Source organism: Netta rufina (assembly GCF_964035555.1).
Source record: "Netta rufina genome assembly, chromosome: 20".
NCBI lineage: Eukaryota > Metazoa > Chordata > Aves > Anseriformes > Anatidae > Netta > Netta rufina.
The window spans coordinates 9,454,847-9,478,731 of NC_140144.1; the positions used below are offsets into that span (position 1 = coordinate 9,454,847).

Genomic DNA, 23,885 nt, shown 5'->3' on the forward strand with positions numbered 1-23,885 from the left:
GGGTGCTGATCCGGCAGGGGGAGGGTTTGGGGATCTGGTGGCAATTTCACAGCCTTGTTTTGACAGCCCCTGCCTGGGCTGGAGCAGGAGGACGGAGACCCCCAGGGAGCTGTCTCAGTGGTCCCAAACCCATCTCAAAGCAGGGCCCTGGGGAGCTCCTTCCCCCCAGTAACAGGTCCACAGCACCGGTGTGCACAGCAGGAGGCTTTATTTTATCACAGCCCTGTGGCATAGCCGTGCCCATGGGGCTCCTCCTGCAGCTGTGGTGGTAGGAAAGCCTCATACGTGGTCGGTCCCATCTGCTCTGCTGCACCTGCAACCTTGGGCTTGAGCAACACAGGGCTGGGAGGCGGCTGTAGGGCAGGGAGAGACCAGCTACCCCCACAGCCAGCACCGTGCCAGGGTAAAGAAATGGGTTTGTCAGCCCTCAGCCCCAAAACCAGGTGTGCAGGGGACTGGTCCCCTGCTTGGCAGCACCCTGCTGGCATGGCTGAGCTGCACAGGTTTGTCCCTGGCTGCTCTGTGTGGATGATGGGAGTGTCACGGGGAAAGGTTTTGCATTACAGCAGGTAAAACCAGACTCCGTGCCTTCAGGCTGGTGTAAAAGCATCATCTTTACTGCTCTATGGGGCTCGGGGGTGGCAAAGATGACTGAATTAAGCAGGTAATTTCAAAGCAAGCTGCTGCAGCAGCTACCCTGAGGAGACACAAAGCAGCAGCCCCCTGCCAGTGCTGGCTGCAGGGGGAGGAAGGTCCCCAAGCACCCCTGTCCCTGAGCAGTCAGGAGGGACGTGGAGGACAACTGCCCTGCCCTGCTGGGGCTGTGCTCTGCTGGGAATTGGTGCTGAGCACGCAGCACAGCCCCCCCCCATGCCCCAAGCTCCGTGGACGATGTCTCTGGGTGACGCCAAGTAAAAGCCAAGCAGCACCGAGCACCGCACGGCCTCACGTAGAGCCAGCCAGGCACCATGAACGGCACGAGGTAAGGCAATTTATTGTCTGCCCCTCCAGCAGCAGTGGGGTGGGATGCTCGAGGGTTAGGAGTCCAGTTTGGAAGGAACTGCGTGACCTTCGGTAAGGCGAGCTGCAAGAGAAAACACCAGAGATGCTGATGGGGAACCAGCCTTCTCCTGCTACCCTGTGTCTTCCTGTGGATGATGTGGCTTCAGCCCCAGCCCGTGGCTGGAGAGTGAGATAAAAGCTACGGATGCGCTCCGCTTCTTCCAGTTCCTCAGGCGCTCAGCTAGAGTTCGTTCTTGCAGGAACCTGGGAAGACGAAAAATAAATCAATAAACCCAGCAGTGTTGTTCCCCGGGGTTTGGTGTGGTGACAGCGCCTGGCTGCACCCACCAAGAGTCAGCCTTTCAGCACCTGCAGGCAAAACCTGCACTGGATGTCTCCAACCATGCTCGTGATGGGCACAGAAGCGCAGGGTTTCCTGTGCTGGCCATAACCAATCCCCATCTTCCAGAAGGTGCTAAATCCTCTCACTGTCTCCTTCCCCCAGAACGATGGGGCTGACCTAGACCTTTATAAATGTCACCTGTTTTTGCTGGTTTCCCTTTGCCAACAACGCCCTGCTGGCTCCCTCCCGCTGCCTTTGGGAGCGTGGTGCTTGCCTCCCCGGCCTGGGGAGTCCTGCACAAAGTGTCCCAAGGTGGGGACAGCAGTGACAATAAGGCTGGGACCAGCCTGTCCTGACTGCAGCCTGTGGAATTGGAAGTAATTGGAAGCAGGCTCTGCCGCTCGCTGAAGCCCCCAGCGCCTCGGCGGGCCCGAGCGGGAGCCCAGGGAGGTTTTGTGGGCTGGGGAAGGAGCTGTGGCCGCAGAGCAGCCAAGGCAGTGGTGCTGCTGGCTGCCAGCTGGCTGTCAGCGGCCTGCTGAGCGCTGACACGGGCTGTGCTAAGCGGGGTAATGCAGGCCTGGAGGGGCTCAAGCGGTCACGGCTTGAGATCTGACCTTGTGCCTTCACTGGTGGTTTAAGGAAGAGGCTTTAACACAGCCCCTCTGGGCAGAGAATCGAGGGGTGCAGTTACACCTTTGTGTTACGCTTCACAAGGCACAGAAAATGGATGGCTACGTCACTCTCCAAGGGATGCCCTGCAAACCCCACCGCTCACAGGACAGAAGGAACAGTCTTGTGTCCTCTGGGGACTTCCAAGAACATGGGAGGGACAGAAGCACGCTTTGCTTGCTGGAGCAGGCTTGGGAGAAGCTAATTTCAGGGCTCTGCAGTCATCCCTTGGAAGAAATCCACGTTACCTTGTGATGTTACTCACATTCCTCGCTGCTGTCACTAATAATATGTACAGGACAATGCCAGGAAACTTGGTCTGCTGTGTGACACTGCTGGGTCTGATAATTACCCCTTTCTGAGATTATTTTTTTTAAAGGGTCATTTTGAAGCTTCAAGCAAGCTCTTTGAAGTCTTTTACATCCAAGCCATTACCACAAGCAGTGAGCTGGGACTGGATATGCCCTGAAACCTCGCTGCCCCTTTGTCTCTCCATGTAACCCCTCTGCAGTTAGCAGCAGGCTGCTGCTGCACACCAGCTCCTGAGCCAGCCAAACCATGGTTGGGTTCTGGGAACGCCGGACTGGAATTTTTTCATGGGAAAATTAGCTGCAAATTGCCTACAAGCTGCAGATCAAAATAAAGGGGAGCATGCCAGGCAGGACACACTGCATTCGGTCACACCGACAGCTCTCGCCAGCATCTCTTGCTCAAATCTGCTCAGTTTGCTACCAAGACACCTCCTCCGGTGTGCTGCATGGCAAAGGATTGCTCTATAGACTTCAAGAAGAAACATGCCTAAAACTTCCCAGGCTCATAAATCTGCCAGCTTCAGCACGCTCCCTAAACTCTCCTGATTGCCTTTTTGGACTATTAATTTCCTACAAGTTTGGGATTCTTTTCATTTCACCCCAGACTAAGTTACAATGCTAGAGGAAGGGAACGGAGCTGGTGAAGGTGCTGACTGAGATGTGAGCCACTGCTCATGGTGGGCTCCTCCTGCTTCTGCCTCAGAGCCACGTTTCCGTGTGCTGGTCTTGCTATTCTGGATGCTACGAGGGCAATCAGATGCTGCAGCCTTAAAGACGTCTTTGAAATGAAGCTAATGGGCTGTTTGTGTTCATCTTTTATTAATTACAGGCTGCCGAGTTTGAGGGGAGATGCAGATTAATAGTGGCGTGTGTGTTACTGCTCTTGCAGGCTTGCATCTGGGGCCAACCTCCGCGCCTCCTCCCTGCCCCAGGGCACCACCAGCCCCAGGCTGCTGGCAAAGCAGAGCCCTGGGCTGAGGTCCGAGGCAGGGTTAGCGGCGTTTGGCTGCGTGGGGAGAAACGTGGAGGGACGGAGTGCCACGCTGCAATCCCCCTTCCTCCGGGCACTTACACGTCTCCAGCCGCTCCTCGAGGAAGGAGATCTGCTCGCTCAGCGAGTCGATTCTGTCCAGTTGCTGCAGGGAGTGGGACAGCCGGCTGATGGGGTCCGCGCCGACGTCCTCGGGCTCAGATGTCACGAGGTTGTGGAAGGGGGCCAGCACCAGCTGGAGTTTCTGCGGGGAGAAGGGGAGCCGTCAGCGTGCCCTCCTCGGCCAGGAGCGGTGCTGGAGGGGCGTTTGGTTGTGTTCAAAGGGACACCGTGCTGCAAGAGCCGCTGCGAGGCTCTGCAGCAGCGTGGAGCACAGCTGGGATCCTTGCCTGATCCCTGCCTGTGTGAGGCCGGCGTGGCGTTAAAAATAGAGCAGGGGTGGAGGGAAAGCCTGGCTGCACACAGCCCGGGGTTGGAGCTGGCTGTGCACGGCCGTGGGCCATGGCAGGGAGGGGAAGGAAGGGGCAGAGGGGTGCACCGAACACCCACCTCCTCCAGTGCTTCCACTCTGCTCTTCAGGTCCTTCATTTCTTCCTTCATTTCATTGGAGGGGCCTGAAAAAATATGACCAAGAAAAGGTCGGTTAGTAAAAACCTGAAATTTACCTGAGGTGAAGTGGGACGTGCTGGGCTCAGGCCAAGCACTGCTGCTTGCTGCTCCCCTCCTGCATCCCCAGGGCTCAGGAACCAGATCCAACGCCTGCTCCGAGCACGGACCTGGTGCTACTGTGAGCACGCCTCTCCTGGCTGCTGGAGTACCTAGAACAAGGTGGGGGAGCGTTTCAGGCTTCGATGCTTAAAGGACAAAATGCCCGTGTTGTCAGGAGATCAGTTAGCAGCCAGCTCTGCCCTGTCCCTCTCAGCTCCAAGGATTGTCCCTGCTGAGGACCCTGGACGTGGGACAAAGGCAGGCAGGTGACGGGGCACGTGCCGGGGGCTGCCCTGCTCTCCCAGGTCTTGCCCTCACGATGCCAGTGCTGGCCACAGCGCATTATTACTCACGGTACGAGTTTGAAGTGTCACAGCGCGTACCAAAAGTAATAATGGGCCGTCACCAGCAGCGCCCGATGCTCCTCGTGGCTCCAGACGTGCCCTGCGAGAAGAACGACGACGATGACGGAGAGCACAGCCCCAGCCCCAGCCACCGCATGCCACAGCAGGCTCTGTCACCCTTGCAGGGGCCAAACTTGTGCACGAGGGTGTTTTTTTGGGGTCTCCTGGGTCACTGGGAATAAAGCTGATGGGTGCTGGCTGCTGTCCCCTCTCCTGCCTCTTGCCAGTCCTGCTCCAGCCACCTTGTGATGCCGAGAGGTAATCCCAGCTTGCATCAAAGGCCCCGAGCAGCTGGGGCTGTGCTGCCTCAGCAGAAGGTTACCTGCTTGGCTGAAGGTTCCTGGCCCGGGGCCCAGCCCGGCGGGTTGGCACGCCTTGTGGTCAGCAGCGAGGCTGAAGCCGTCCCGGCAGGCGCAGCGGAAGCTCCCGGCCGTGTTGACGCAGAGCTGACTGCAGCCGTGGCTCCGGCCGGCACACTCGTCCACATCTGGAAGGAAAGGGAAGGCTCCGTGGGGACAGGGCTGTGGGGTGATGCTCACGGGGGACGAGTGGTGAGGATGGCGGTGCCACACGAGCAGGGTGCTGCTGCTCCCCTGCCACGGCCACGTTGATGTGATGGGACCAGGGGCACCCAGAGCGGGCTGGCATTTGTGCCAGGCACAGCTCTGGTGTCCCCATACATGAGTCAGAAGCAAAAAGATAAGCTCAGAAATGTCCAAATTCAGGCTGGGGTGGTCACTATCCCCGAGCAGGCGGGCGCAGGCGGCCCTGCACTGCCTCTCGCAGCGCTTGGCTCTCATCCTGGATTTACGGCCGGGGTTTTGGTTCCAGCCAGCCGTGGCGAGGAGCTATCAGCCTTTCAAGTGTGTATAAAACCCAGTAACCTCTCCTCACACGGGGGAGTTATTAAAGCTGTTCCCACAAAGCAAAATGAGCAGAGCTGCTTCCCACGCCCGGGCGAATCTCTTCTAGGCAGTGGGAAAATCCTTTTCCCCCGCGCTGGAGCCAGAGCTGTCAGCGATGCGCTCAGCCCTGCCCTGCCCAGCGTGGGTCAATGCCACACGTTCCTCCTCTGCGTTACAGGAGGGTGGAAAGCCAGGAGCCACGGCAGACGTGGTTTGCACCATGCTGGTGTGCTAAGGGCTGTGGAACTTTGCTGCCTCGGCTCTGCCAGATTTCCCTGCGCCCTGGCGAGAGGCTGCTCTCACGCAGGAGAGCTTCCCTTCCCCTCCACCGCCGGATATTTTTGGTTTACAGATTTAGTCTGTGCAGCAAACGGGTGTCTTAGTTTACAGCGTGAGTTTACAAAGGCTGGGAGATGGGTCACTGCAAATAGAGTCTCGGGCTGACCCCGTGAGTGTGACGGCCGCTCTGCACAAGGCCCTTTGCTGGCTGCAGTTGCAGCAGAGCACAGCCTCTGCTCGTGCTGACCCAGCGTGGAGCAGCAGCAAAGAGCAAATGTGGGTACCAGGGCTGTGCTCTACCTCTGGCAGCACTGGCACAGCCACAGGGAGCTCTGAGCTTCCCTGCTTTCCTGGCTGGACCAGCAGGCACGCTGCCTGGAGCAGGATGCGTAGGGGTATGTGCGGAGAGCTCACACACAGGTTCCCCTCTGGGCTCTGGGGAGCACCAGGCTTGGTGACGAGCCACAGTGCTGCTCCCTGTCCCCATCTATGGGTCAGGAGAGCAGCGGGGTGCCGTGGGGTGCAGTGGGGTGCCGTGGGATGCAGTGGGGTGCAGCAGTACCTGTCTGGCAGGAGAGCCCCGTCCAGCCGGGTGGGCAGGAGCAGCGGCCGGGGAAGGCGCAGCGGCCGCCGTTCTGGCACGGCACCTGGCAGAGAGCTGCAAAAGATCAGAAACAGCATCACTGGCAGGGCTGGGGGTGCCGAGCCCCCTCCCCTGCCACCAAAGGTGTGTGTGCACGCAGCAGCCCCGGCCGCTCAGGCAGCATCAGGCCTGGGAAATGTCTGGTGCTGAGCTCCGAGCTCTGCTGGGGGCAGATTAGCTGCTGATGTGCTCTGCGTTTGTTTTGTGCTGCACATCACAGTTTCCTCCTGAAAGCATTTCTCTTCCATTACTGCTGATTGATATGGAAAGGACTTACTCATTTTATTTATCCTCCGGTGACCATAAAGTTAATAAACAATCCCGAAGGCAAAACGGCCTGTGAGGCAGCAGAGAAAGGATTGAAATTAATCAGAAATCGAGTCACATTTAGCTGTGCTATCGGAAACTAAAAATGTAAACGCTTTGCTACAGGGGGAATTGGACTGGTGTCAGTAAACGAGAGAGCTGGGGCCTCGTTCGGGGACCTGAGCTACCTGGACACAAGGGATTGGGGACAGGGAAGGCGAGCACTGGCCTTGGGGTAGGACAGCAGCCTCCTTACCTGTGTTGCAGCTGAGTTCATGGCTGCTGGCTCTGCTCCAGCCAGGACAGCATGAAGCCACGTGCTGGGGCACCTGCCTGTACACCTGCCGGTAGGCAACCTTGTAGATGGTCCTGCAACACAGAAACGGGGCTGAGCTGCGGGACTGACCATCGGGGGCCACCCCGAGCCCCCCACCCCGCTCCCACACCACTCCAGGTGCTTTTTTTTTTTTTTTTTTTTCTGGGAAGGCTCCAGCTCCTGCTCACCGAAAGCAGGCAGCTGCCTCACCTGTAGGTGCTGCAGAGGCGGTGGCCCTGGCAGGTGGTGAGGTAGGGCTGGTACACGGGCTGCACGTGGGACTCGGTGTAGGCGGCCGTGCGGCTCCGCGGCTCGGCGGCGCAGGCCCTGCGGCTGAGCAGAGAGGGGTGAACAGCCTGACCACCCCAAATTACCCGGGGTTGTTGAAACGGCAGTGGCTCGGTGCCTGAGTGAGCCGGGAAGTGACTGCAGGCTGTTTTGGGGCAGGGAGACAACGCTGGCAGCGCTGCGGGCTGCACGGCCTCCTCCTCCCCAGCCCTCACCAAAGGCACTGACGCCCCCTCGTCCACTCACCCCTGCACAGTTCCTCTGTCCTGGACAAGTGGGGCCTAGATTTAAGGGGGGGGGATTCACTCAGGGCTGTTCTCCTTCCATTCACTACCTCCCTTCCCCTAAAACCATTCAATTTTAGGTGTATTTTTTTCTCTCTGAGACCTTCTTATTCCTGAACCCGATGCCTCTGTGGTCACCACAAATTTAATGATTTCACAGAAAGGGTCAGGCTCAAAGCAAAAAGGTAGAGGACAGAGGAAAGTTGCTCTCTGTTCCTTCTAAGATAACTGAGATCCAGTCAAAAACTTTCCCAAGGTTAAGAGCCAAAGCAGTATCATTTAAAGATTCTTTTTCTTCAACATTTTCCAGCCCAAGCAGGTCAGTCCCTCTGAGGAGCTTGTTTGCTTGTCTCAGCCTCCCAGCTCGATTAGAAAATTAGAATAAAAGAGTCTGGGAATTAACATGGACATCAGATGGCTTCCATTAACTCCAGAAAACTCCTCTCAGCCTCACTGGTTAATGTTACAGAAGACACGGTTTTTAAATGGCAATTGTTTGCTTTGCAGATTTTATAATAAAGCTATAGCTGCAGCGTGTGCGTGTGAGAGAGGAATCCAGCCTGTGGGTACAGTCACGACCAGAATGTGAAAGGTTCAATGCTAGAGGAGAGTATTTCAACGTAAAAACAAACTTTGTAGAAAATGTGAGCTGAATCTGCTGAGCCTGAGCTCCTTTTGGCAGGGGAAGGAACCGGGTGCTGAGCGCTGGGCACCCTTTGGCCCAGCAGGGAGCTGAGACGTGGTTATTGAGGTGGTGCTGGGATGGATGTAGGGCCTGTGTCAGCCCCAATTCCAGGAAAAGGGAAGGGGAATTGCTGGGGCTGCTGCTCCCAGGGGCCACAAGTGCTGCAGCAGTCCCTGGGGGTTTTAATACCTGCATCCCCTGCATGCTGCAGCCTCTCGGAGCTGGGAGATGGCAGCCAGCTTTGATGGCTCGTTTGCAAGGCTTGACTGGCACGACAGCAAGACAGCATTTTTGAGAGTATTTTTGTGCAAGGATGTGCTTGAAAGGGCCAATAATAATTCCTGAACAGCTCAGGGCCTCTTTAGCTTTTGACTCTCCCGGACAAAAAGCCCGGAGTGCCTTTGTGTCCCCTGCACGGGCTAAACAGAGCCAGGGCATTTTCTCTAGAGGGGTTTTTCGCTTCAGTGGCCCAGCAAACAGACCCCAGTGAGGACCTGCCGAGATGTGGCTGCCCCAGGAACCTTTTCCCAGCTCCTGGCCAGCCCAGCAAGGTGCCCACCAGCGGGTGAGGATGAGCCTGTGCTCGTGACAGCTCTGGGAGATGCAGACATAAAGGAGCTTACCCTGCCCGGGCAAAACCCTCTGTGCTGGTCGTGCTGAGGATGAAGGCGAGTCCCGAGAGGAGGCAGCTGAATCGGGGCATGTCCTGTCCCCTCCTGCTGCCTGCTGGGCTGTGCGGCACAGACCAGGGTCACTCCTCGGTGGGAAGCGCTGGCTCCTACTGCATGGCTCACGCTTCAGCGGGGAACCCTGGAAGAGAGCAAAAAAAAAAAGGTGTGAAGACGTGGTGCCCACACCCAGCCGATGACATCCGACAGGGCACGGCGTGACACTGACAGCCAGGCTGGCTCTAAGGGGACAGGAATTGCCTTTTGAGGCATCCACCCAGGGTGGGATGTGGTGGCTGCACTGCCCTCGTTGGGCTGTGCAGAGGGAACCTGCATCGTTCGAAATACGCAGCCAATTCCAGGCAGCAAGGCCAAAACAATGGCCTGTAATTTCTTAATCCATACAGCATTGTGGAGCTGCATTTTCCCACCACATAACATGCTGAAATCTGATCTTCTTCTCTTTAACATACACGCTCGTGCCAGAGAAAAGTGCTTTAAGGGCCATATGTCCCGTCCGCAGAGTCAGTACTAACCAAGTTGGAAATAAAGAGGCTCTGATTTTCTAGCAGAGGACAAATTTGAAACAGGGCTGCAGGAGGTCAGTAACAATATCTAATTTACACAGTGTCTGATTTATACAAAAGAGTTGGCCTCCGGATGGCAGCAGTTAAAGGAGGAAGAAATAAAGAAACCCACCTTAAACACACGACAATTAAAGAAAGAATCATGCTTTCTGATTAAACCCTGAAAAAGGAGTTGCTTCACTGGGGTACAACACAACGAGGAGAATCCTTCTGAAACCGCAGAGCTACCTAAAAGTTTTAAAATCCCCAGGTGAGGTGGGATGAGAACGGACTGGAGAGTTGCAGGTTCATCCCCAAACTTCCATGGACAATTCCTAACGCCGGGTTTTTGGGGATGATCATCCCAAAGCTGTAGACCTGCAACTCTCCAAGTCCTCCTCCAAGGCAGGCAGCAGCACCTCTTCGTGTAAGAAGATTTATCGCTGTAAAACGCAGCCCCAGGAGCTCGCTCCACCACCGAACCTGGGGCAGAAGCTGAGGACTTGGCTCCAGAAGCACATTAAGGGGGTGGCAACGCCACCACCCTCTGGCTGCACACACCTGGGCCCAGCTTAACCAAGGTGCGAGCCTGGCTTTGAGGGGGAAAGGAGGATTTGGGGGATACGCAGCCTGCAGCCCTCCATTCTCCTACCTTTCCTCCAGACTTAACAGAACTTCTCACGTTCGAATGATTAATAAATCAGGAAAGACCTGTGGGAAAGCTCTTAAAAACCAGTAAAGCAATATTTTTTTTCTCCCCAGTCCTTCTGGAGACGTCCCAGGGACACCGGTGTATAAGGACGGACTCAATCCCTGCTGCTCAGACAGGGGCTTTCCACATTTTCCCCACAGGCACAGATCCTGGGCTAGTGGTGCTCCTCCAGAAGCCTCCAAGTCAAACCCTGCCAACCATCGCAGGCCTCCCACAGAATTCCTGCAGCCACCAGGGGAGCTTTGCCTGTGGGGAAGGGCAGAAACGCAGGGCAGGAGCCGAAAATCCAGACGGGTTGTTTTTCTCTTTGGACTGGGGCAGCGCTGCCCTACCTCAAGTGGTCCGAGCATCCCCTCGGGACATCAAATCCTGGTTGCTTAATATCAGATGGAGTTTTGAAAGCGGAAAATATCATAGCCTGTGCTTGTCTCTTTTATGAGCTTACGAAAATTGTGAAAATCGGCCTCTTGAAAGCTGCAGAAGATCCTCCAACCTGTTGCCTCTATCTCCTAGAATTCCATTTTTAAAGCACATCATTTAAGGAAAAGCTTTTCAGGTTTGAGGGGAAAAAAAGGAAACAAAAATAATAAAGAAAAAAGCCTTTTTTCAGTGTCTTTCTCATTTCTTGAATGCTGAGCTGAAGCCCCACGGCTTGGCAAGTGAAACTACGTAGGTGCATCTGAGCTTCTGCTGGTTTAGGGGGCAGCAAAGGCTCCTCGGCCAGCCCTGTGCTCTGTGGGTCCTTCTCCAGCAGCCGGAAACATCCCCATTTCGCTTCCAAGCCCTCTCTCTAACTCACAGCAGGACCCAAGGGGGAAAATACAACCCCAGAAGCAGGTGAGCAGCGGGAAAACGCTCACCCAAGGCAGGCGAGCGGCACCTCATCCAGCTCTGCCTCCAAAATCCCAGGCTAAAAGCTCCAGGTGATGCCAGCAGCACGAGCCGGGGGCTGCCTCCAGAAGTGATGCCAGAGGCTCCAGCCCCTCCGAGGGATGCGATTCCCCCCGAGCTGCATTTCTACCACCAGCGTGGTCCGATTTTGGAGGTGAGCCCTGCAGCTCGGTGCCCAGGCCCTTGGGGAGGGTCGGGAGCAGCAGTAGGGGCGCAGCTTTCCCCCCCCTCCGACCCCTTCCAGCCGCTCCCCTGGGTCGAGGAGCAGGGGCAGGGGGATGGATGCTGCTCGGCAGCGCGGAGCTGAGCGCAGGGACCTGGGGACAGGGGGTGGGGGGCACCCGGGATGCGGGCACCCCCCGTAGGGTGCCAGCACCCACTGCAGGGTGCCAGCAACCCCACAGGGTGCCAGCACCCACCGCAGGGTACCAGCACCCACCGCAGGGTGCCAGCACCCCCCCAAGGGTGCCAGCAACCCCCCAGGGTGCCAGCACCCACTGCAGGGTGCCCCTCTCCCCCCGGGGCACGACACCCCCTTGCCCCAGCCCCCCCAGCCCCTCTCCCCCTTCCTTTTACCCCCCTTTTACCCCTCCCCACGCCTTCCCCTTCACCCCCCGAGGATGCGGACCCCCCCCCAAGCCGTGCCGAGCCCCCCGTGGGGGGCTCCGCAGCCTCCGGGACTCACCGGTGGCGGTGGCGGAGCCGCGGAGTCGCCTCCTCGCCGCTGCCCCCCCCCGGCGTTTCCTTCCCCCCCCCAAGCCCCAGCCGGTCCCTCCGCCCCGGCCCAATGAGCAGGAAAAGCGGAGCCTCCCGGAGAAAGAGGATGGGGGGGGGAGAAGCGCCGGGACACGGGGGGGAGCCGCCTGCCCCCGCCCCGATGTGTCGCCCCCCTCCCCAAAACCTCCGGACACCCCCCATGCTGGCTGCCAGCAGCCCCCCGGGGGTGGGGGGATGCGCAGGGACCCGGCAGAGCCTGGCCATGGGAGGGGGGGGACACAGGGTGACAAGTGCCGGGGGTCCCCGAGGGGGTCCTGACCCTTTTGGGGGGGCTGCTGGGGTGTCCCCTGGGCTGTCAGGGGGCTGTGCTGGTGGCTGGGCTTACCTGCAGGGCGTCCATACAGCCCCCAAGGGCATCAGGGGGGCAAGGTCCCGGCCCCCTCCCTGCACACCAGCTCCCCTGGGTGGGCAGCAGGTTCAGGGTAAGAGGAAGACCCCAGCATAGCCCCCGTCCCCTTACAGGCTTCCTGAAGTCGTCCATCACCAGTGTGAATTTATTCCTCTTTCCCTAAAAAAGGCTGCATGTGGCTCTGCATCACCTTGCCCCCGAAACCCAACGGCTGTGGGGTCCCGCCGTGCCCCTTTAATCCCCCTGGACCCATCACAAAACTCCTCACAAAACTCCTCACACCACCAAAGTCCTGCAGGACTGCCAGGACGGGGAGGCTGCTTTTCGGCCAGCCCTAAAGGATGCTCGGAGGGTTCCTGGGACGCCCTGGGGGCAGATGCAGCAGCTTTTTGGTGTGAAATGCCCGCTTATTTACCAAAGAAAACCCTGCGCTTCTCTGCTTCTCTTCGTGCCGAAGTGCCACTTGTTTGGTCTACGTTTTTCCTCGGGAAATTAGAGCACGGAGCTTTATTGTTTTTCAAAGGACTGAGGCGCCTGGAGCCAGCCTTCAAGATAGCAGGGGCCTGATGTGTGACTGAGTGGCAGGATACACCCCCCCGGGAACAGTTGTTCCCATTAAGCTTTGCAATTTATTATTTTTTTTTAATGAAACCATGTAGGCATTTAAAGGAAATGTTTACCAGTTAAACAGTAATGGCTCCAGAAGAGCAGCCGGGGTCACTGCCCCGTCCCCTCTATTTCCCCGTGGATGCTCAGATTGCCTCGGAGCTGCCCTGGGTCACGCTGCGCCCCCCAGGAAAGCCAGGGCGTGCTGCTGGGGGGCTCTCAGGTGGGCTCGTGTAACTGAAGCATGACTGCTTTGCTCAGGCCCTCTTTAGGGAAGGGAAAAGAGCGGATGGGAATCAGCTCCGGGACGTGCTTGTGGAGAAAAAGCTTCACCACGAGGCAGGATGGAGCGTGCTGGGGACGGGGTTCCTCCAGCAGCCAGGCACAGGATCCCTGACGCCGGTGGAAGCACGGCTCCACGTTACACCTTAGGTTGCACGAGCAGGAAACAGGAGGGTTTGCTCGCCCCGCCTGGATCCAGCAAACCTCTGGGGGCTGATTTCAGCTCACGTAATCTCATCAGCGCAAAGCACAGGCAACTTTTCCCTAGAGCCTCAAAGGGACGGTAATTATCTTATTATGCAGAGAGCACCACTGTTTTTTTTTTTTTTTTTTCTGGTTTATGGGGAGATGAACAGTGCCTGATAGTCAGCTTGTCTAATAGTTGCAAAACATCTTTGGAAGCTGGTGGAAAGCTTCTCCGTGTGACCATACTGAAATACATCTAATTTCGCGACCGAGACGCTCACCTTATCCGTGGTGCTCTGTCATCTGTCCCGAGCGGGGATCCTTCCCTGAAGCAGCATCTTGGCTTCTTACTGTCAGGACAGAAAGAAAAAAAATGTGGTTACACTCTCTGTGTCCTGTGGGAAGGTATTGGGGATCCAGCCCTTGCCCATGAGGGACCCGGAGCTCCTTGAGGATTGGGGTGAGCACGGGATCGTGGCCGCAGAGCGCCCGTGTCTGGCATCCAGCTGGTGTGCTGGAGAGGCACGGACACAGCATTCATGGTGGAAGGGTGCCAGGAGGGCCATCTCGTCCCTCCTGAGCAGTACAGCTGGGCAGCGGGGGCTTTAGGAGCATCCAGCAGGGCCTTGCAGTGGGGTCACACTGCTGTGAGCCTGGTGGGAAAGGCTGGGCAGACCCGCAGTGCCCTTGCACCCTTTGGGATAGAGCAAACAGGGACACGAGCGAGGGCAGAGCCCAGCAGGACTGCCTAAAAGGCAGCGCCAGGGCTTCACTAGACACTGAGCTCTCCCCTCTCAGCAGTTTCCCTGCTGCACAAGGCTGGGATTTTCCGAGAACCCCCAAAAGCAGGTTCCCCACCTCTCCGGGGTGCCCCATCCCTGCTGACACAGCCCGGCTGTACCAAAATTCCCTCCTGCTCGCTTATGATCCCACCCGCTGCAGCCCAACACCGTATTTTGCCACCTGCAACACTTGCAGACGTTGATTTAGGGCCTAAGCTCCCTCAATCCCCAGGCAACTTTTGCACGAGTCCCCGGGGATGGCGAGAAAGGGGATGGACCCGTTCCCTCACGGCACGCAGCCTTCAGCTCCTCGTGGGACATCAGCACGCTGCAGGGCTAAGCACAACACCTCAAGGCCTTTGTGAGCGCCCTTTCAGCCATCCCACAATAATTCCCGGAGCGCACTGCAGCGATTTGAAATTTCTGCAATTATTTGAATTGCAAAATGTTTGCTTTTCAGCTCCATTGGCTTGGCCAAATCTTTGCGCAAGCAAGTGCCCGTGTTATCTGCTTAAGAACTGCGTATAGCACATTAAAAGAGCATTTAATCCTCCGCTCAGAGGGAGGATTCAGTGTCTTGTATGCTAATATTCATTATGCCGGGAGGAAATCCCCCAGGATACTGCCTGGCAAAGTTCCCTTGGAGGCAGTGGAGGTATGCCAGTTGGGCGCAGGGGCAGATCAGATCTGTTGGCTCTGTTAATACAGGTGTGATGAGGCTCTGACAGTGGCAGTAAGGGATTTTGGCTCCCGACTGAGAGTCTGGCTGAATTTGGAGTCCTCCCTGGGCTGGCATTTTCCCTGCTTCCTCCGAAGCTTTCTCCCTTGCACTTCAGAAGCGTACTCCCACGACATCTAATATTAATGCTTGTCTCCAGGCCAAGGAAGAAATGTTTCTGCACAACCTCCCTCTCAGATTGAACATTAAATTTCGTCTCCCACTGGTTTTGCCACCAGCGTGTACTACGAGCTAAACCGAGCCTCACCCAGGGAAGGTCTCCAACCATGCACTAGGCGGGCTTTGAAGGCGAAAACACCACAGCCCCCAAATCTGACCGTCCCGTGGGGCACCAAGCGCTCCCCATGCAGGAGGAGAGCATGGGGAGAATGAAAGTGTCTGCAGCAGGGGCTCTGTCGGCACGAAAAAGGAATGATTAACGGAGGAGACCTAATAAGAGACCAGCATTAAGGTCCCACAGCAGGATCTGCTCCTCGAGGGGAGTGCTTACAGCCCTTCGCACCAGCCGGGATGCGCCCACGTACGGGAGAGCTTCCCAAAATGGGGGCCAGAGGTGCTGAGGTGGCAGCTGGAGGTGGATGGATGGGGACACGGACAGAAGAGTGACACACATACAGATGCAAAACCTCTCAGCTGCTCCAAACCAGGGCTGGCTGCATACCTGCTGTGCACAATGGTCTCTCGCTGGCCTCCACGGGGGTCTGGCACAGAACCGGGAGTGCTTGTGAAAGAAATAGGAATTTTCGGTGATTCAAAAAAAAAAAAGGGGGGGTCTGCTTTTCCTGGTTTAGGACAAATTCTCCTTCTCGGGCTTTTCGTAAGGCTGTCTGCAAACTTTACACTAAAGTTTAGGCTTTGGAGCAGCCTCTGCTCTGCAGAACTCTGCGAGGAAAAAGACCTCCCACTATTCTATTATGTTCCATATTGTTCTCCATTGCGTCAGCTGCAGAGCAGTTATCTCAGTGGAAATCTAGAGGCGTCCATTGATGTCAGTGGGATCAAAGCAGGTCAAACCAAGAAAAGTACTTGGCCCATAGCACTGGGTCTCTCACCACCAGTTGCCTCTGCTATGCGTATTATGACCCAGATCTCATTCCCACAAAGCGATTTTTTTTTCTCTGAGTAAGGACTCCTCAAGCAGGACCATGTTATAAATCGAGTCTGCGACAGGGACATACGGCAGCCTGCAACTGTGCAAAAAACAAAGGTGTGAACAGGGCAGCATCCTGCAGCCACGTTTATTTTCTTTTAGTACACACCGTTCTTATATACATTTAGGGGAGGCAGTAACGGCTGCTGTATACAAACTGGAAATGATTCATCTCACTCAGGAATAAACTGAATTTTGCTGCTTTCTGTGAAATTTCCCTGGCCAAAAAAAAAAAGTAGTGTTAGTCAGTGGGGAATGGTTCCCGCCCTGCCTTTCCCTTCTGCGTTTTTCCAGTGAATCACTCCCCAAGGAGCGCACGGAAAGTGCAGTGGGAACGGCTGGGAGTTGCATGCATGGCTCAGCTGGTCTCTTAATCACAGCCATGCCAGCGAGAGCATTCAGCACAAGACTGTTTTTTTCATTTTTTTTTTCCCTCTAATTATCCTTCAGTATCAGGAGAAAGTCTCCAGTTCCAGAAATCTGCACTAAGCGGAGCTCCTCTCTGCCATCACCTCCCCGGCTACAGGCAGACGGGAAGCCAAGGGTTTGCTCTGGGAGAGGGGACAGAGAATTAAATAACATTTTTTTATTCCCCTCTTCTGTTTGCAAAGACCCCTCCCTTCCTTTTCCTTCGCTGTCTGGTCTGAAAGCTCAAGTTAAATCTTCCCTTGTGTTTCAGCATGTCCTTCTGCTGCTGGTGTGACTGTGAGTCAGGTTCGTTTACTCTAATTTGTTGCAGTTTGTAAATCTATCTCCCCAGAGCCAGCCCCATCTGCAGCAGCAGAGTCTGGGAAGTGGCTCAAATAATCCTGCATCCCAGATTCAATTTCTCTTCCTTACCTCTAGGGAAAGTTGTACAGAGCTGATAGTTTAGCAGCATAGAGAGGAACTAACTCAATCCCCGGAATTAATTCTTGATCACAGGGAACAACATTCAGAGGGCAGGCTAGGGGGTTTCTGTACACACCACTAACCCCACTGATACCCAGAGAGGTGCATTTGCAGGGGAGGCTCAGGATCCAGCCACCGCATCTGGGCTTCAGTCTTACACCTCCCAGGCAAAGCTTGCCAACCCACTTTCACATTAGTTTTATCATTTACAAAACCTTAGTATTTCTTATGTGAATGTTAGGCCCTGTGAAAAAGTATGCCTAATTATTTCTGTCAAGAATATTCACTGGCTTGGTCCTGCCCCGCATGCCTGGGTAGCCCTGCCGCTCCTACCCATAGCCCACCTTTTATCCTCAAATACCCCCGGTGAGCCACTGAAAGCCTGCTCCCTGCATCGTGTAATGCCATAGATTAGTAGGGCAGGACGCACAGGTCTGCAGGTAGCTGAAAAAAAACGGTATGCAAAACACCCACGGTTATAAATTAAGAGGCTTTGCTGAGCTCCTGGCAGGCAAACCACAGCACGCTCCGGGCTCGCAGTTATCCAGCATCAGCCTCAGCAAGGCCAGTCCCTGCCCTGAGCTTTGTCCAGCCCTGTGTCCTGCCTGTCCCCAAGGGCTGAGCTCTGCCACTGCCACCCGAAATAGGCAGCGCAGCAGCAGCAGCAGCATGGCCCGGGGTCCCACTGCCGCCGGCTGTGCAGGGGGAATGGGCGCAGGTGGCAGGGCGCGGGTGCAAGGATGAACAACGTGGGGTTACTGCAGAGGCACTCCGAGAGACAGACAGATGCAAAAAGAGAAGGAATGACGGAACGAAAGGCGGTTTGCTAGGAATTTCCAGCTGTCTTATATACGTATCTTTGCGTGCACAGGCGTTGCAGCCTTCCTCTGCATGCGCAAGGGCTAAAATAAACCCTCTGTCCAGCAGCCAGGACTCTTCTGTTCCTGGAAAACAGCCTAAGCACCAGTGGAGTGAATTAAAATAATAGTGCTACGGGCTGGGCTCAGCTCTGAGCAAACCAGCACCGGAGCCATCCCTCAGCTCGGCACACAGGCAGCTGGCAGCGGGGCAGCCGAGGGATGCTTCGCAAACCTGTTTGCTCGGCGGCGCTTCGTCATTTCTGCATCCTTGCCCTCAAAACCCCACCGCAGCCTGACAAGCACAACCCCTCCACCCCATCCCGTCGCAGTCTATCCCCTCGGTGGTGATGGCCGTGTCTCGTACCGTACCTGCGGCGCCCCGCTGTCCCCCGCCGTGCCGGGACCGTCCCTGTCGCCGCTCTGCCCCGTGGCTGCCAGCCGCCATCCCCGCATGGCCGCCCTGGGCCAGGGCCCGGCTGCTCGCCTCGCGCCCCCCGCATGGCCGGCCGCCGGCCGCGCACAGGCAGGAGGTGACTGCTGAGGTGGAAGGGTGGCTTTTTATGCTTTTCTTCCTGTATAAATCAGGCCGGGGATGGACAATCCCAGACAGGACTTCCTGTGTGTGTTGTGCGCTGATAACGGGCGCTGCGAGGAGAACAAACACGGCTGCCGCATGCCCGGAGGGGAGAGGGGCTGTGGGGCGGCACCCCCACCCCGTGCCTGCCAGGCCCCAAGATGGAGGGGACACAGCTGGCTGCCATCAGGGCCATGTGGAAGGACAGGCGGCCAAGGAGGAGGCATTGCCTGCCCGCCTGGGCTCCCACCTGCACCGCACAACAGCCCTAAAATGGCTGCTGCCCCCACCCTCCCGCCTCGCACCCCTTGGTGCACATCTCAGCCACAGCCTCCCTGCATCCCCCCTCAAAGGGGGCTGGTGGGGACCCCCACTGCAGTGGGGCTGCCCTCACAACCCGTGACAAACATGGCGGGGCCGACGGCCATCTTCTTGTCAGGGGGCCATGTCAGTGTGGGGTGCCAGCACAGGGTTTAGGACGCCCCAAAATTTAGGTTGCACCTCAGCGGTCAGTCAGTTTGTTGGCTGGCTTGTCACCCTCGTCACAGCACTGTCCCTGCATTGGAGGCGAGTGAGGCACAGGCACATTTGGGCTACCAAACCTGCTGGAAATCACCCAGCAAAGATGGCCTCTTCAGCGTCGGGCAGCAGAGAGGAGCGCAGAAAAAACTGCTGCAGCTCCCTCATTTTGAAGGCCATTTTGGAGCAAAGCTTACTGCCATTTCCACTTAAGTGCGTGTTTATACGTGACCTTGGTTCAAAGGAGGAATAGAATGCTTTTTAATCAGAATTTGAAACCTTGATCTGCTGCTGGCCACCAGACCCGTGTTAGAGCCCACGTGCCATCTGTCCCGCTGGCACAGGGCAGCCCCAGGACCCCAGCCCTTGCTGCACCGCATCCTCCTGGCCCCGGCAGCACAGCACACTTGTGCGCAGGCTTACAATAAGCCGAGGATGACTCCCACCCTGATTCAGCAAAATGCTACTCTAGGCAAGTCCCCTGAGGCTCGCAAAATATTCCCATGTTTATTTATATAAACGCATGGCTAAAGAAAGACCCCACTTGTTTTCCTTGGCACGAGGGGTTTTTCGAGGGCTGTTTTCTGCCTCCCATCGCTGTTCTTTTTCCAGCAATAGGTGATTTTACACCGTGGGTTGCTTCCCGCCAGCATTGCCAGCCGAAGGACTCCACAGGAGCAGTTCTAGCCACCGTGTGTTTGTGCTCAGCTGTGCACGGAACACCGCGCGTGTGTGTGTGTGCAGGGAGGGTGTAGCTCAGCCTCTTCTGCTTCAGGGTTTCAAGCTCTCTATGGAGTTATAGGGCTTGCACGGATGGCTTGCACTGCCTGCAAGAAGAGGCAGCACTGGAAACTGAGGGACGCTGAAAACTGAGGGCCAGAGCTGGCAGCTTTCTCAGCCCCACAAGCCACAGAGCCTTCCCAAAGCCCCCAGCACCCTCATGATCCTCCCCACTCCTCCAGACCAAAGCCCCTGAACTCTGGGGACAGCTCGAGACCCAAATCCTACCACTTGCAGCAACCACCGCCTGGCCCCAAGCCATCTTTCCTGTGTCCTCTGCCCCGGCACAGGTCACGGTGCATCCCTGGGACGTCGGCCGCCCACACCGCCACGCGCAGGATGGCTTTGGGCTCAGCGGCGGAGCTGCAGGAGCGGGATGGGATGTGTGGAAAAAGTTTCCTGTTTACCCAGCCTGCAGTGTCTGCGGCAGTAGCTGCTGGTGCAGGAAGCGGTCAGAAGGGGCCACACAAACGGGTTTTAAATTTGAAATTTGCCCATGGCCCACCTCTATCCGCACATCTCATTGTCCCCAGAGCTGCTGCTGGTGTCCCCCAGCACACACAAGCTCCTGACAGCTGCCCCAAGCCATGGCACGGTGACATTTTGGGTAGTCCTGGTGGTGAGGTGGTGCTGGGACCCACCACGGGCTGAGCACGGGATAAGGGATACGAGCATGGGATAAAGGATACGCAGGCAGACAAAGCCAGGACACGTGCTTCTCCAAAAGCCCTGCGGCATTCAGGGCCTGTCAGGCGTGAATGGAGTAGGGGGATGGAGGGACTTCAGGCTCCTCATTAGCACCAGCCAATTAGTGTGGCATGCTGCTCTCCTGTCAGCTGATGGGGCTGCAGTTGAATACCCCCTGCCCACACTGATCCCTCAAATTTGAGGCCGTGTTGGTTTTGTGATCGGTTTTACCCCAGTGCTTAATAGCAGGAACGTTGCCCCTCATTGTGTCTTTTCCCTCTGAGTCTCAGCCGTTCTTGAGAAACTAAATCTGCTTGGTTTATTTGATGGGCACTTTTGGGGCTGTTTGCTAGCATGGAGCAGGTAGCTGTGACGCTGCAAGCTACTGTTGGAGAAAATGTTGTCATGCAGCAACACGTGACACTTTAATAAAATCAATTACTAAGCAGCAATCAAATCAGGTGGCAAAATCTCCACCTTCACTTTGCACAGCTTTTTGCATCACAGCGGGTTTGGGACAGCCCGGCTGTTTTAGTACAGCAGGACAGGGGCACTGCAGAGCTGGCCCTGACCCGGGGTGGGTTCAGGAGCACAGCATCAGATGTTTACAGGCTGGAGCCGCTCCAAATCCTTGAGTGACAGCTTCTTCTTCCCCATGGAAAAACTATTTTACCATCCCTTGTCTGTTTTCTCAACTGTGGATAATGAAAGCGCCAGTCCCGACGAATGGATGTTATGCTATTTACCCGACTAACACCCATGAACTGCTTTTATATTCCTGCACGAAACCTGCTGCATGAATTTAACTCCTAATTGCAGATGTTGCGAGCTGCCGCGGGATTTAATTTGCTTCTCAGCAGAATCAGATGCTCACTCGAGCCTGAAAGTGTAAGAGGAAACGGTATTGCAAACATGAACATCTTCAGGGAGCAGAGGAAGAAAAGCAAAGCCTTTGGCTGCTCATCCCATCCTGAGCCCCATTTGCCCTACCCATGCTGGAACAACCTCACAATCTCTCTGGGTGCTGCAAGGGCATTAATGGGAGCTGTGAGGGCCTGGCACCAGGTGCCAGCACTGCTTTGCATCCTGGCCACGCCATGGCCAAATTCTCAGTGCCCCCAGCCAGATTTCAGCAGCGGGGACTTCTGCTCCACCATCCCCTGGCTGAGCTGCACCTCAGCCATCTCCTCCCTTGCGGTGACGTTTCTTGCAAGGCACCGTGTGGGCTGGGATGAAAGCCACCCCCAGGTTTTGCATGCTCAGACTCCGTGATCCCCTGGGGCACCTCCAAACGCCTCTCATCTCCCCCCCAGCCGGTCCCTGGGGTGCAGACACGGGTGAAGCTGACACGAGTGACTCCAGCCCAGAGTTTATGCTGTGCTTCGTGTGCTGGGGCAGGACCGAGGAGTTTCGAGGGTGCCATGGGAATACCACTGCGGTGCAGACGTAATTAATCAAGGTCAGGGATTGCATTCTTCGTTAGCACTTCTTGCCACGCGGGAGAGCCTCGGGAGGCCGGCAGACAACCGCAGCCTTGCTGGAAAACACATTTGTCTTCTCCTGGTGAAAATTGTATATGAAAAGAAATTTTATCCACGTTTCGCATCTTAGAAAGTGCCATCTCTGAGAAATCTGAGTTCAGGAAAAGGTCCCTGGAAATGATCAAAGTCCCGCAGCTCAAAAACTGAGCCTTGGGGCCCAGAAGTTGGAACGATCAACTGAAATTGCACTTTTCCCACAGAAATTTCCCTACTGGTTAAAAAAGCATTATCGTTAAAACAAAACCTCCCCAGTGAGGTATCTGGGGAGGCTGTGAGCAGGCGCACTCGGTGGCTGGTTTGGGATGGGATCAGGATGACTGGGCAGATGAGGCAGGGCCAGCTCATCGGTCTCTACCTGTGGAGCGGTTTTTGGGTCATTTCCATCACGAGAGCACAGTGAGCCCCCAGCTGGGCAGGGAGAAATGGCAGCAGGGAAGGGTCTTTGGGGAGTATTTGTTCCCTCAGCTCTTTGATTATTAGTCTTTTTAAAAAAATATTCATAAAAAGAGTTAAAGAAAAGACGCTTTGGGATCGCTGCCCCTCCTGAAGCCTTCCCCTGTTGTTTCAGCTCGTTTGCATGCCTCTAGGTTTTTTATCTTACACTAAATGCTTATTTTCTCTCTGACAGTGGGAGACAGAAGGGCTCCTGACGTCCAACAGCTGGGAAGTGCCTTGCTGCATCCTCCAGGGATGGACGGATCCTCTGTGGACACTGCCAGGACCAGAAGCCACCTCTGAGAGCTGGCTCTCTTCCCCAGGAGAAGCCAGCATTGGGCCAAGAGCTCCTCATTGCTCATGGAAGCCTCTGGTTTTGGCAAAAGACATTGCTCAAGGTGTGCTGACACCCTTCTGACCTCCTCAGACTGGGCCCATTGGTACTAGCTGCTCATTAACACCAAAGCCTAATTCCCACCCATTTTTTAATTAGATATTCAACGCCGCATTGCACAAGGAGCTGGTCGGGTTGTTGCGCAGAAGGCGGGCAGGTTGTGTGCACCACAAACATGGAGCTGAGCAAAGGCAGAGGCTCCCCGTGTGAGCAACAGCCCCTGGCCAGGGAAGCGTTTCCATTGTGGGCAAGGTTTTTAGCATGCCTGGAGCTCCTCACATGCTCCTGTGCTGCATCAGAGGCGCGGGGAGAGCTCAGCACCACCCTGTGTGTCATCAAGGTCAGCCTTTGAAAGGGGAGGTTGCCACGCCACAGATTTCTCCTGCAAAGGGCTCCCCAGAAGGGCCATCCCCTGTGTGCCTGCTTGCCAAAGCCTGTAAATCATCCCCAGCAGAGCTAAGACTGGCATCGAGCATCAGCCAGGCCTTACCGTAACACACCACCAATATCCGTGCCTTCCTGAGCTGGAGCCACCCCGAGATGCTCCTGGAACGCTCCCAGGTGCGTGGCTGCCAAGGACTGTGTGTGTGCTGGTTACCAAAAAAGCTGTGTGTGGATTCCCAGGAACGATCCCTTCCTGTAAGCACGGTGATGTACCTGTCTGCGTGGCACGCCAGCCCTTGGCAGGCTTCATGTGCATGAGCCCCGTGGGCTCCCCCCTCGCTCCCCACATCTCTGCTCAGGGTTCAAGGGAAGCTGTTCAGGGAGAGGAAGAAACTGAGAGAGACAGGGAGCAGAGGGTGACTCCTGTACACGTCGGTGTCCCTCGCACAGGCATCAAACCAGGACCAGGGGACAAGCACATCCCGCAGCACCGAGGTGCCACCAGGACCCCAGGATGCCTGAGCCCATGGGGGCCGTGGCCGTGCCTTGCTGCTGCTGTGACAACTTTGAGGACAGAGGCAGGAAAAAGCCCAGAGCCTCTCTTTTGCTAAGCCAGCTTGGTAAAGGGCTCCCTTATCTTCTCTTTGGTGTGAGATAAGGTTTCAGTGCTGCCAGAGCAGCTCTGTATCTCGCAGATACCTCCCCGTGCTGCAGTGGGTGTCAGGCGTTCAGAAAATATTTGAGTAAGACCGTATCTTTTTGAAACCCGTGTGCAATGGAAAGACACACAGGGTGGATCAGATCGACGCTGCGTGGTTTTCGGTGTCTTGTTGTTCGTGTGAGGACAAAACGGGGCTCCTCAGCTGGAAGGACCTTTCACTGCAGGAACCTATACATCATTACTGCAGAGGGAACGGGGACATGAGTGTCCTGGCTCCCTGCTGGGCTGGGAAAGCTGGGCACTCTCCCCCTTGCTTC

At 56.1% G+C, this 23,885-nt stretch overlaps 1 protein-coding gene across 8 annotated transcripts; it reads right to left on the reverse strand.

Annotated features, from left to right (window-relative positions):
* Window positions 1-596: 596 nt before the first annotated feature.
* EGFL7 (EGF like domain multiple 7) lies at window positions 597-18,127 on the reverse strand. Of its 8 annotated transcripts, none has more exons than XM_084299336.1 (9): window positions 17,963-18,127; window positions 13,453-13,521; window positions 8,758-8,944; window positions 7,088-7,210; window positions 6,818-6,930; window positions 6,175-6,270; window positions 4,751-4,915; window positions 3,866-3,930; window positions 597-3,560 (listed from the first exon to the last, which is right to left on the reverse strand). In XM_084299336.1, the coding sequence occupies exons 3-9, from the start codon at window positions 8,835-8,837 to the stop codon at window positions 3,318-3,320; spliced, it is 885 nt and encodes a 294-aa protein (XP_084155462.1). In that variant the 5' UTR covers window positions 8,838-8,944; window positions 13,453-13,521; window positions 17,963-18,127; the 3' UTR covers window positions 597-3,317. The 8 variants fall into 8 exon arrangements, with proteins under 8 accessions (XP_084155462.1, XP_084155464.1, XP_084155463.1 ...); XM_084299338.1 differs by lacking the exons at window positions 13,453-13,521; window positions 17,963-18,127 and adding exons at window positions 10,526-10,589; window positions 10,941-11,487; XM_084299337.1 differs by lacking the exons at window positions 13,453-13,521; window positions 17,963-18,127 and adding an exon at window positions 10,941-11,487.
* Between the last annotated feature and the right edge of the window lie 5,758 nt (window positions 18,128-23,885).

Excerpts from the sequence above, each read along its gene's own strand:
- EGFL7 (XM_084299336.1), bottom strand. The coding sequence starts at position 8,837 with ATGCCCCGATTCAGCTGCCTCCTCTCGGGACTCGCCTTCATCCTCAGC. Across the intron at positions 7,211-8,757 it reads GAGGGTTTTGCCCGGGCAGG|CCGCAGGGCCTGCGCCGCCG; the intron begins GTAAGCTCCTTT and ends CTCTCTGCTCAG. Across the intron at positions 4,916-6,174 it reads GGGGCTCTCCTGCCAGACAG|ATGTGGACGAGTGTGCCGGC; the intron begins GTACTGCTGCAC and ends CTTTCCTTCCAG.